This window comes from Narcine bancroftii, chromosome 2 (assembly GCF_036971445.1).
Source record: "Narcine bancroftii isolate sNarBan1 chromosome 2, sNarBan1.hap1, whole genome shotgun sequence".
NCBI lineage: Eukaryota > Metazoa > Chordata > Chondrichthyes > Torpediniformes > Narcinidae > Narcine > Narcine bancroftii.
Window position 1 is genome coordinate 196,102,938 of NC_091470.1, and position 13,661 is coordinate 196,116,598.

Here is a 13,661-nt window from a genome sequence, read left to right on the forward strand (position 1 = left end):
AGTGAGTATAAAGGTGGAAAGAAGATGGCGACAAAAAAAGAAAAATCGAAATCAACGGTAAGAAGAGAGGAAGAGAAGACAACGGAGGAAGAAGGAGAAGGCCTTACCTGTTCGAAGAGGCCCGCGGTGGAGAGAGAAACCCGCTCCCTCAGGTCGGTAGAAAGTGGACTACAAAAATGGCTCGTTGAGCCGAGTAAAAGTGCGCAACCGCGCATGCGCGACTCCTCGCGCATGCGCAGTGCGCATGAAAAAAACACACCGACGGGAGGGGTGACCAGCTGGGGAGTCGATCTCCACAGCCGGCAACGACAGCTGCAGAACACCTGCAGCAAGAAGAGAACACAGAAGACAATGAAAACAAGAAAGAAGAGAAGAAAAGGGCAACAAAGAAACAACAGATGGCCAAACCAGAGGAAGAAGAGGAGGAAGAGGAAGAGTACAGTGAAATAGAAGAAGGGAAAGGCAAGATAAAGGATATACTTTCTCTTATTAAAGAATACATGGAGTCATTTAAAGAATGGCAAACACAGGAATTTAATGATTTAAGAAGAAGAATAAACAACACAGAAGAGAAAATGAATAAAATAGATATGACCTTAACAGAAATGGGAAAGAAAATGGACAAGATGGAAGAGTGGGAAGCAGCAGTAGAAATGGAGGTAGAGGACTTAAAAAAGAAATTAGAGGAATCTAATAAAAAAGTTATAGAGATACAAGAACTGTTAGCTCAGAAAATAGATATAATGGAAAATTATAACAGAAGAAATAACATAAAGATAGTGGGCCTTAAGGAAGATGAAGAAGGCAAGAATATGAGAGAGTTTATAAAAGATTGGATCCCTAGGATCCTAGGATGTCCAGAACTACAGCAAGAAATGGAAATAGAAAGGGCACATAGAGCATTGGCCTTTAAACCACAACCACAACAAAAACCAAGATCTATTTTAGTAAAATTCCTAAGATATACTACAAGAGAAAAGGTACTGGAGAAGACAATGGAAAAAGTAAGAGAGGGCAACAACCCACTGGAGTACAAAGGGCAAAAAATCTTCATTTATCCAGATATAAGTTTTGAACTCCTAAAGAAGAGAAAGGAGTTCAATACAGCAAAGGCGATTTTATGGAAGAAAGGGTATAAATTTATACTAAAGCATCCAGCGGTATTGAAAATATTTATTCCAGGACAACAAAACAGACTATTCTCGAATCCAGAAGAAGCACGAAAATTTGCAGAACAATTACAAAATAGACTGAGGGATGAAGACGTGTAATGAGAGTAAAAATGACCACGATTTATATGTATGTGGGTAAAGAGGTATAAGTGTGTATATGTATAATGTGCATACATGAATGTATCCGTATTTAGAGGAAAATATAGATAGTATAGACAAGAATTAATAAGGGAAGGAAATGGAATAGAGGGAATAAGGAGGGAACTAAAAGAGTGACCTTTGTTACATATGAAAAGTGAAATCTTTTCTGGGGGGGGCTGGGTGGGGAGGAGTTGCGGTCACTGCAAAATCAGCTGACGCTTGCGAGTGAATTCGCAAACCCAAATGGAGAGGGGAGATGTGGTTGTCCGACAAGGGATAAAGGACAACTCAGGAGGGGAAGGGGAGATTGGGGCTAAAGAAGTTTTAAATAGGAGAATAAGGAAAATGTTTGATGTTTTAGGAATGTTGTCTTATAAAGGGTTTAAAATAAGAAAACAGAAATGGAAAAGGAGGAAAGGTAATGATGGAAAAAAGGAAAGGGAAGAAAACAAAGTATAAAATGGCTACGTTGAACTATATGACTTTAAATATTAATGGAATACATAACCAAATTAAAAGGAAGAAACTGCTAAATTTACTGAAAAAAGAAAAAATTGATATAGCATTTGCGCAAGAAACACACTTAACTGAAATTAAAGAGAGATTGGGTAGGACATGTAACAGCAGCATCGTATAATTCAAAAGCAAGAGGAGTAGCTATATTAATCAGTAAAAATGTACCAATTAAAGTAGAAGAGGAAATAATCTCCAGCAGGGAGATATGTAATGATAAAATGTCAGATATATTCGGAGTTTGGAATCTACTCAATGTATATTCACCTAACGAAGAAGATCAAAAGTTTATGCAAGATATCTTTTTGAATGTAGCAAATACGCAAGGGAACATATTAATAGGAAGGGATTTCAACCTGAATTTGGATTCAAATATGGATAAAACTGGGAAAAAAATTAACAGAAAGAACAGAGTAACCAAATTTATAATTAAATCAATGGAAGAAATGAAACTTTTGGATATATGGAGGAAACAACACCCAAAAAAAAAGGAATATTCATATTACTCGGCTAGACATAAAACATACTCAAGAATAGACCTATTTTTGTTATCAGCTAGTATGCAAGATAGAGTAAGAAAAACAGAATATAAAGCTAGAATACTATCGGACCATTCACCCTTAATATTGACAGTAAAGCTAGAGAACATCCCTCCAAGAATGTATAGATGGAGATTAAACCCCATGTTACTTAAAAGGCAGGATTTTAGAGAATTTATTGAAAAACAAATTAAAATGTATTTTGAAATAAATACGGAATCAGTGGAAGATAAGTTCATACTATAGGATGCAATGAAAGCATTCATTAGAGGGCAAATAATAAGTTATGTAACCAAGATGAAGAAGGACTATAATCAGGAAACAGAGCAGTTGGAAAGGGAAATAGTAAATATAGAAAAAAAATTAGCATTGAAGGAAGATACAACTAAAAGAAGAGAATTGGCGGATAAAAAAATAAAATATGAAACACTACAAACATATAAGGTGGAGAAGAATATAATGAAGACAAAACAGAAATATTATGAACTGGGTGAAAAAACGCACAAAATCCTAGCATGGCAGCTTAAGACGGAACAAGCTAAGAAAATGGTTTTGGCATCAAGGAAAAAAGACAAACAAATTACATATAATCCAAAAGAAATTAAGGAAAACTTTAGAGAATTCTATGAACAATTATACTGAACTGAAAACAAAGGGAAAGAAGGGAAAATAGATGAATTTCTGATTAAATTGAACTACCAAAACTACAAATAGAGGAACAAAATAAATTAACAGAACCATTTGGAATAGTAGAAATACAAGAGATAATTTAAAAATTACCAAATAATAAGACACCAGGAGAGGATGGATTCCCAATAGAATTCTACAAAACATTTAAAGACTTATTAATTCCGCCCCTCCTGGATATAATCAACCAGATTGATGAAACACAAAGCTTACCAGATTCATGTAAAACAGCAATAATTACAGTAATACTAAAGCAAGGGAAAGATCCACTCTCACCAGCGTCATATCGACCAATATCTTTACTAAACACAGATTATAAGATAATAGCTAAACTATTAGCAAACAGATTAGCAGAGCATGTACCGAAAATGGTAAATTTAGACCAAACTGGATTTATCAAAAAAAGACGCACAACAGACAATATTTGTAAATTTATTAACTTAATTCATGCAGTAGAAGGAAATAAAGCACCTACAGTAGCAGTTGCTTTAGACGCAGAGAAGGCCTTTGACAGAGTAGAATGGAATTATTTGTTCAAAGTATTGCAAAAATTCAATTTACCAGAGAAGTATATTAATTGGATTAAAGCATTATATAAGGGACCGTTAGCGAAAGTGACAGTAAATGGACATGTATCAAAGCAATTTAACTTAAGCAGGTCAACGCGGCAGGGATGCTCACTATCACCTTTATTGTTTGCATTAGCTATAGAACCACTAGCAGAATTGATAAGAATAGATAATAATATAAAAGGAATAAAAATAAAAGACAAGGAATATAAAATCAGTCTATTTGCGGATGATGTTATAGTGTACTTAACAGAACCAGAACTATCAATAAAAGAATTATATAAGAAATTGAAGGAATATGGAGAAGTGTCGGGTTACAAGATAAACGTAAATAAAAGTGAAGCAATGCCTATGAATAATGCAGATTTCTCAAAATTTAAGAAGGAATCTCCATTTAGATGGCAAATGCAGGCAATAAGATACCTAGGTGTACAAATAAACAAAAATCTCGGCCAACTATATAAACTCAATTATTATCCACTAATGAAAAAATTACAGGACGATTTAGAGCATTGGAAAGATTTGCCACTAACACTAATAGGAAGGATAAACTGTATTAAAATGAACATTTTTCCAAGGATATTATACTTATTTCAGGCATTGCCAATACAACTGACAGAAAAATTCTTCAAGGAGTTGAAGAAAATAATAAGGAAATTTTTATGGAGAGGGGGGAAACTGAGGATAGCACTAGATAAATTAACAGAATGGTATAAACAAGGAGGCTTACAACTGCCAAACTTTAAAAATTATTATAGAGCCGCACAATTAAGATACCTATCAGATTTTTATCAAACAAGGGAAAAACCAGACTGGACGAGATTAGAATTAGATAAAATAAGGGAAAAGATACCTGAACACATATTATATAAATGGGATGAAAAATTGGTACAACATAGAAGTTCTCCAGTATTACATCATCTTCTCAATATTTGGAAGAAGATTCATGTAGAAAGAAATAAAACAAATTATCAATTACCAAAACTAATATTGACGCAAAACAAGTTACTCCCTTTTACAATAGATAACCTTTCCTTTAGAGAATGGGAAAAAAAAGGGATTAAAAGAATAGAAAATTGTTTTTCAGGAAATAGATTCTTATCCTTTGAACAAATGAAAGATAAGTACAATATAACTCAAGATACAGCGCTGGCATATTACCAATTGAGATCCTACTTGAAGGATAAATTAGGAAGCAGTTTGAGTTTGCCAAAGGCAAGTAACCTTGAATATGTGATTACAGATACAATGATAATCAAAAGATTTATAACAAATATGTATATTAAACTGCAAGAAAAGGAGAATGAGGAAACAAATGGTAAAACTAAACAAAAATGAGAACAAGATTTAAATATAAAGATAAAAAAGGAAACATGGGAGAAATTATGTTCTGGAACGATGAGAAATACAATAAATACGAGGCTACGTATGATACAATATAACTGGATACACAGACTATACATTACACCTCAAAAGTTAAATAAATGGGACCCAACAGTATCTGATAGATAATTTCGATGTAAAAAAGAAATGGGAACAACAATTCATGCAATCTGGACATGTGAGAAAGTAGAAAAATTTTGGGAAGATCTCAATCAGATATTAAATAAAATAACAGAAAACAATATACCAAAGAATCCAGAGATCTTTCTCCTAAGTAACATAAAAAACAAAGAATTTGGAATTGATTTGGAGGATGCACAAAAAAGATTTGTTAAGATAGCTCTAGCCGTAGCAAAAAAATGTATTATGTCAACCTGGAAATTGGAAGATAATTTGAAAATACAACAATGGTATATAGAAATGAATAAATGTATTCCATTAGAAAAAATAACATATAGTTTAAGAAATAATATTGAAATATTCAAACAAATATGGGAGCCTTACATTAAATACAATAGCGAAAACCTACTGGGGACAATCATTACCTAAGTTGATGGAAGGAGAAGGAAAGAAAAGAATGGACTCAGTAGAATTTCTGGTGTATTTTTGTTGAGTGACAACATTGTCTGACTGGTTTAATGTATCCTAGATTGTATACCTTAAATGGATGGGAGGGGGGGGGTGTGGGTTGGGAGGAGGGAGGTGGGGAGGGGAGAAAATGTCACTGTATATGTGTGAAAAGGAAAAATTGTGTATCATGGCTAATGTGATTTATGGTGTGAAAAATAAAAAATTTTAAAAAAAAAATTCTTCTACACTCCAGGGAATAAAGTCCTAACCTATTTAATCTTTCCCTGTAACTCAGTCTGGGTAACATCTTAGAAAATCTTCTCTGCCCTCTTTTTATCTTATTGATATCTTTCCTGTAGTTCGGTGACCAAAACTGCACACAATCCTCCAAATTTAGTCTCACCATGTCTTATGCAACTTTACCATTCTTTGAAGGCCAATATGCCAAAATTTTATGACCCTAACTACCTTTGACACCACTTACCTCAGGCTTCAGCGCAAGCAAGGAGGTTACAAGGCTGGGGATGTGATTCATGGCCACCTCACGGGCCAGTTCAGGGAGCTGGGATGAATACTTCAGCAGGTCATGCAGCACCCAGATGGCCAGCTCCAACGTAGACTGAGGGTCCTGATACTGTGGGCAAGAGGCAGAGATCGAAGGCAGTCAGGTTATAGGGAGTTGGGGGTGGGGGCTGTCTTTCGGGGTAGGCCGGTGATCCGTCACTTACCTGGACAATGTGCTGCAGCGCCCGAAGCCAGGAGATGCACTGATCCTGGAATACGTCTGTGGGGCTGTCTGCCACCAGCAAGGCCAGCAGGCAGACTCCTTCAAATCTACGGGGACAGGAGGCAGGTAGCTGATCATACACAGAAGCAGGTAGAGCCAGGTCCCACAATGAGGGCCAGAGAAGATTGCACCAAGGAGAATTGAGGGTGGCACGATTGGCATAGCGGTTAGCACAATGCCTTTACAGCACCAGCGATCGGTCCTGGGTTTGAGTCCCACTGTGTCTGTATGTTCTCCATGTGTCCATGTAGGTTTTCCTCTGGGAGCTCCAGTTTCCTCCCACCATTCAAAACGTACCGTTGGTAAGTTAATGGGGTGTAAATTGGGCGGCATGGACTTGTGGGCCTGTTACTGTGCTACATGTCTAAATCTTAAAAACATTTACACAAGGAATGGGAAGCAAGAGGCCATTCAGCCTGTCTCGCCATTCGTGGTTGATCTAGTTGTGGTCTCAGCTCCACCTCCCCACCTGTTGCCCATTATCCTTAATTCCCTGACTTATCCAGTCTGTGTGGCTTGGTATGACAGCAACACCATCTACAAGTTCACTGACAATACCACAGTAATGGGTTGTGTAAAAGGGGCGATGAGTCAGCATGCAGGAGATTGAAAACTTGGCTGAACAGTGCACCAACCTTGCACTCAATGTTCACCAAAACCATGGTAATAGATCAGCTTGTTGAGTGGTGTCACAACCACCACCTTGCGCTCAACGTTAGCAAAACCAAGGAGCTGATTGTGGACCTCAGGAGTACATTAACCAGTCCTCATCGAGGGGTCAGCAGTGGAGAGATCCTGGGTGTCAACATTTTGGAAGATCTGTCCTAGGGTCTCCATGTCGATGCAATCACAAAGAAGGCTCTCCAGTGGGTATGCTTTACGAGGAGTTTGAGGAGATTCAGTGTGTCACCAAAAACTCTAGAAAATGTCAACAGGTGTACTGTGGAGAGCATATTCTGTGGTTGCATCACTGTCTGGTATCGAGGAGCCAATGCACAGGACAGGAAGAGGCCAGCACCATCAAAGGCACCAGTCTCCACTCTATCGAGGACATCTACAAGAAGTGGTGCCCCAAGAAAGCAGCCTCTATCCTCAAGGACCCTCACTGCCCAGGCCATGCCCTCTTCACACTGCTACTATCAGATAGTTAGGTACAGGAGCCTGAAGACGAGCACCCAGCTCCTCCGGTCAGATTTCTGAATGGACAGTGAACCACAGACACGATTTCACTTTTATTTCCCTCTTTTTTTGGAACTAATTATTTATTTTTAAATTATGCACTTAGAGAACCGTAATGTATTGGAATCTTTCCACCTGTAAAGCTCGTTACATCTGCTGCAGAACAACTATTTTGTGACACACATTCATGACGATACACCTGATTCTTTAAGACCTCATGACCTTCTAGGCTGTGACAATTTTCAATTTTTAATACTCTGCTTTTGCAGAGTAAAATGCAACTATCTATTTTAGGACATCCATTCTCCATGGTGCCCATATGACTCTATCTCCCCCCCCCCCCCATGCCAACCTACCAGGGCAGAAAGGGGGGGAAAATCACAAAAATCATAAAACATTCTTTTGTTTATTTATGTCATTTGAGAACCACAAAAGAAACTAAATAAACTTGAAAGGGAAGGAGCCTATAAACTTTGAGTGAAACATGAAAGCCGCAGACGCCATGAATATAATAAAAACACAGAAATGCTGGAGGAGCTCTGCCATTACATAGGAGGTACATTACCGAGGTTTTGCACAGAAAGCTACAATCCTATTGAGTTACCTCCTTCTGCGAGCATTTAAATCAGCCGATGGGCACCCTCCACCTCAGGCAGCATTAATATCGAAATCTCTGGTTTCGTTAGCACCCCCCACCTCCTTCTATCTTTATGTCTCCTTTCCCCCCAGCCCCACATTCACAGTCTGAAGCCCCCTCTCCCGATCAATACTCCGGTTTCCTCTCCTGCCCTATCGATATCCAATTAACACCTTCTGTCTGTCAGCCTGTGCCCCTCCCCCTGCCCCTGCCCTTTCTTCCCTTCTGCCCACCCAGCCTTTTAATTCAGGCACCTGCCTGCTCTTTAATTCATCCCATGATTCCGAAGGGGGCTGCAACCAAACAAAGGCAGAAGATGGCAGCTCTAGGTTATGCTCTGAAAGAACCTGCAGCTCTGCCCGTGGGTGCTGCTGGTCTGTTCAGCACTTCCAGGCTCTTTAGTCTGGATTTTCCCCTCACCTAGTTTTTATAGATGCCAGTCGGGTGTTGCTTATGCCAATCAAAGCGCCCAGGTCAGACACATTCTACAAGAGAACAAAGGGAATGCAGAAAAGATTCGTCACTGGGAAGGGGGAGTAAATGGTGGTGGGGGCGAGGGAGAGCAGTGCGCAGACAGTGCACATGGATGAGAACAGCGTGGCACATAAGCGGGGAGGAGTTGCGTCTGGGAGCGTATGCAGTGGTGGAGAGCAAGTTAGGGTAGGGTATAAGCATGGCAATGGGGAGGGGGCAGCGCGGGAAGAACTTGGGAGAGGGATGCAGCGAGGGGTAAGGGGCACATGGAGAGAGGAGGAGGGAGTGCGGTGAGCGCAAGATAGGGGGAGATGGGCGGACGAAGAGAGAGACCGCGGCGAGAGGGGGAGGGGCCACGTGGAGAGAGGCGAGTGGCCACGCGTGAAAGGGATGGGGCACGGGGTGAGGTGGCACGTGGAGAAATGGGGAGGGGACGTGATGAGGGGGAGGGGCGGGCGTTGAGGTGCGTGCACCACGGGAGGCCAGGTGTGCGCGCACAGCGTGGAAGTCACGACGGGCGTGCACGGAGGAGCGCGCATCTCCCCCCTCCCCACCTCGGCCTGCAGCAGCCGCCGCCCCTTCAGGTGCCGCACGATGTCGGCCAGCTGCTGTCCCTCCAGCCCGGTCTCGCCGCCGCCGTCGTCGTCATCCTCGCCCCTCGACGCCCCCCCTCCGCCCCCCCGCCGCAGCAACAGGCAAACGTGGTCCAACAGCCGGCCGCCTCGCCCGGCCGCCGCCATCGCCGCCGCTGCACTCCGCGTGACCGCATCAAGCCGCGCCGGGTCCATACGTCATCAGCGGCGCGACCGGCGGCGGGGAACCCGTCACCATGGCAACAGCAGCAGCCTGCCAACCCTGAGCAAAACTGCAAATAACCATCCAATTCAACATTCCTTTTATTGTCATGTCATTAAAAATGTAACATGCATCATATTTAAAAATGAAATCATATTTAAAAGTGTTGGCAGGGATCCGAACAATTTTGGTGGAGGGGAGGCAACGGCAGGAGAACGAACACAGTCCCACAGGCAGGAGGTCATAGGTGGATAAGGGAGGGAGGGCACAGCAGCGAATGGGGAATGGATCCGTGAATGGAGGGGGGGTGAGCTGGAGGAAAGGAGAGAGGAGAAGGGGGAGAGTGGGTTAGCAGAAACCGGAGAAGTCAATGTTAATGCTGTCCAGTTGGAGAGTGGCCAGACGTATTATTGTCTGTGGTTCATTGTCCATTCAGAAACCTGATGGCTGGGGGGTGGGGGGGGGGAGAAGAAGCTGTTTCTCCATCACTGGGTGCTTGTCTTCAGGCTCCTGTACCTCCATCCTGATGGTAGAAGGTAGGTGCTGCTTTCTTAAGGCACCGTCTCTTGTAGACATCCTCAATGGAGTGAAGACTGATGCCCGTAATGGCACTGGTCAAGTTCACAACTCTCTGTTGTCTTTTCCAGTCCTGTGCATTGGCACCTCCATACCAGACAGTGATGCAACCAGTCAGAATGCTCTCCACGATACACCTGTAGAAATTTGCAAGAGAATTTGGTTACATACCAAATCTCCTCAAACTCCTCACTGCCAAGTCGCCTTCATGACCGCATCTACACCTATAGAAATTAGGGGACACATACTCAAATTTCAAGGGAGTAGATTTAAGACAGGAACTGCTCAGGTGTTTGAAGAGGAGCTAACATTCAGATAAGATGGTGGGTTCTCAAAGGCAGATGATAAAAAAACTGCTCAGTGGTTGTCGAATCTTTGCAATTCCCCATTCAAGAGCTGGACGTTCAGTCACAGAAGATAGTCAAACTAAAGACCGACATTTTCTTTAGATATTAAGGGGCAGTCTATTATCTCAATAGGGAGGAAACTGAAAATGTCCCAGATGCAAAGGGACCTGGGAGTTCTTGTGTGGGAAGACTTGAAGGTAAACTTGCAGGTTGAGTCGCTGGTGAAGAAGGCATATGCAATGCTGGAATTCGTTTCAAGAGGAATTGAATATAAGAGCAGGGATGTGATGTTGAGACTTTATAAGGCCCTAGTGAGACCTCACGTGAAATATTGTGAATTTCTTAATTAAGAAAGGATGTGCTGATGTTGGAAAGGGTTCAGAGGTTCACAAGTCTGATTCCAGAAATTAAAAGTTTCACAAGTATGATTCCGGGAATGAAATGGTTATCATATGAGGAACGTTTGACAGATCTTGGCCTGAACCTGTTGGAATTTGGGAAAACGAGGGGGGTGTGGTTTCATTGAAACATTTGGAATGTTGAAAGGCGTGGACAGAGTAGATGTAGAAAGGTTGTTTCCCCCGCGGTGGGAGAGTCTAGGACCAGAGGGCGCAAAGTCAGAATTGAAGGGCGTGGGCTTAGAACAGAGATGTGGAGGGATTTCTTCAGCCTGAAGGGGGTGACTGTGGAATTTGTTGTCACAGGCGGTTGTGGAGGCCAAGGTGTATTTAAGGCAGAGATTGACAGGTTCTTGATTAGCCAGGGCTTCAAAGGTTATAGGGAGAAGGCCGGGCAACGAGGTCGAGTGGAAGAATGGATCAGCTTATTGTTAAATGGCAGGACAGACTCAATGGGATAAACATCCAATCACTGCTCCTATGTCTTGTGGTCATTTGGTATTAGTGCAAGAAATTTGGAACAAACTAAAAGGTAAGGCCATGAAGTGGTGGGGGAGGCTGGGAATTTTAAAAGACTATTACACAGGCACATGGATGAGATAACAGTTAAGACAAGTCAAGTTTATTGTCATCTGAACGTTCAGGTATCTTCCGATAAAACAGTGTTCTCTGGTCCTCGATGCAAAACCCATAGACACACAACCAGACATAACACTCTCTATCTATCTATTGATCAATCTACCTCTCTCTCGCTTTCTATCTATCTACCTCTCTCTCTCCCTCTCTATTGAACATAGAACACTACAGCACAGTACAGGCCTTTCGGCCCTTGATATTGTGCTGACCCATATATTCTTTTAAAAAAATACTAAACCCTACCCTCTATTTGGTATGTAACCATAACCCTCTATTTTGCTTTCATCCATGTGTCTGTCCAAAAATCTCTTAAATTCCCCCAATGTTTCAGCCTCCACCACCATCGAGGCATTCTAGGCCCCCATAACACTGCATTAAAAAAAACTTACGCCTGACGTCTCCCCTGAACTTCCCTCTCTTCACTTTGTACAGACATTTTTTGTTTGCTGATCCTGCCCTGGAAAACAGGTGCTGGCCATCCACCCTATCTATATCTCTCATAACTTTGTAGACCTCTATCAAGTCTCCTCTCATCCTTCTACGTTCCAAAGAGAAAAGTCCCCGCTCTGCTAACCTTGCTTCATAAGTCTTGTTTCCCAATCCAAGCAACATCCTGGTAAATCTCCTCTGCACCCTCTCTGTCGCTTCCACATCCTTCCTATAAATGGGTGACCAGAACTGAACACAATATTCTAAATGCAGACTCACCAGAGATTTGTAGAGTTGCAACATGACCTCTCTACTCCTGAATTTAATTCCCCAATTAATGAAGCCCAGCATCCCATAGGCCTTCTTAACTCAACCTGTGCGGTGACCTTGAGGGATGTATGGATTTGAACCCCAAGGTCCCTCTGTTCATTCACACTTTTAAGTAACTGACCATTAACCCTGTTTGGTTTGTCCTTTCCAAAATGTATCACCTCACACTGATCCAGATTGAAATCCATCTGCCACTTTTCTGCTCAACTCTGCATCCCTTTTATATCCTCTGGTAACCTTCAGCTCCATCCACAACTCCTCCAACCTTCATGTCACCCACAAACTTACTGACTCATCCTTCTGCCTCTTCATCCAGATCAGAACAGATCCCTGCCGGGCTCCACTATTCACCGACATCCAGGCGGAATACTTTCCTTCCATCTCTACTCTCTGCTTTCTTCCTGCAAGCCTATTTTTTTTTATCCACACAGCCAAGGTTCCACTGATTCTATGCCCCATAACTTTCTGGATGAGTCTCTCGTGGGAGACCTTGTCAAATGCCATGTAGACCACATGTACTCCCTGACCTTCATCAATTTCTTTAGTTACCTCCTCAAAAAACTCAATTGGCTCATGAAGCACGACCTTCCCTTCACAAAGCCATGCTAACTATCCTTGAGTAGACTGAGCGTCTTCAAATGCTCGTAAATCCTATCCTTAAGAATCATCTCCAATAATTTACCCACCACTGACATAAGACCCACCAGTCTATAATTCCCAAGATTCTCCCTATTACATTTTTTAAACAAGGGGACTACATTTGCCATTCTCCAATCCTCTGGCATCTCCCCTGCAGCCAAAGAGGATTCAAAGATCATAGCTACTGCCCCAGCCATCTCTTCCCACAGCAACCTGGGGTATATCGCATTTGCCCCCGGGGACATAAATCTTGATGTTTTTAAGAAGATCCTCTTCCTTAATCCCCACATTGTCCAGCACACAGGCCTGTTCTATTCCAGCCTCATTCTGATCAAGGTCTGTTTCTCTTATGAATACTGAAGCAAAGTATTCATTTAGGACCTCCCCAAACTCCTCCATCTTTAGGGGTCCACCTTCATTCTCGTCAACCTTCTGTTCTTCACCTATGCATATGTGAGAGATGGGAAAACTGATCTAAAATTATGAACATGAAGGAAACTAAAATTCATACATCAGTTAATGGCTGTAACCAGTACAAACAGGATGAGCTTGGGAATTAGGATGCAGGAAAGCAGAGTCAGCACGATTAACATAAGAATCTTCTAGTCTTTGTGACAAGATCAATGAGCCACCATAAGAATAAGATAAGGAGCAGTAAGGAACAATAGAATGTAGGAAGTTGAGGTAGTCTGGATAGACAGAAGTGCCAAGTTCTACATATCTAATTAGTTAACCTTACACAGATTTACAAAGTTATACATATTAAATTAGTCAACCTTAGACAGGATGAGCCAACTCTACATACCAAGAGACTGTAGCTCCGAGAATCAGGAAGGTGTGAATAAGGACAATAACATGAA

General features: G+C 41.7%; 1 protein-coding gene across 1 annotated transcript in view; it reads right to left on the minus strand.

Moving 5' to 3' along the window:
- Positions 1-9,404, minus strand: part of pelp1 (proline, glutamate and leucine rich protein 1) — a 45,064-nt gene extending 35,660 nt beyond the window's left edge. The window contains exons 1-4 of the mRNA XM_069919912.1: positions 9,206-9,404; positions 8,598-8,662; positions 6,303-6,408; positions 6,059-6,208 (exon numbers count right to left, since the gene is read on the minus strand). Coding sequence (XP_069776013.1) covers positions 6,059-6,208; positions 6,303-6,408; positions 8,598-8,662; positions 9,206-9,391 — 507 coding nt within the window. The 5' untranslated portion in view covers positions 9,392-9,404. The remainder of the gene's footprint in view (positions 1-6,058; positions 6,209-6,302; positions 6,409-8,597; positions 8,663-9,205) is intronic.
- Between the last annotated feature and the right edge of the window lie 4,257 nt (positions 9,405-13,661).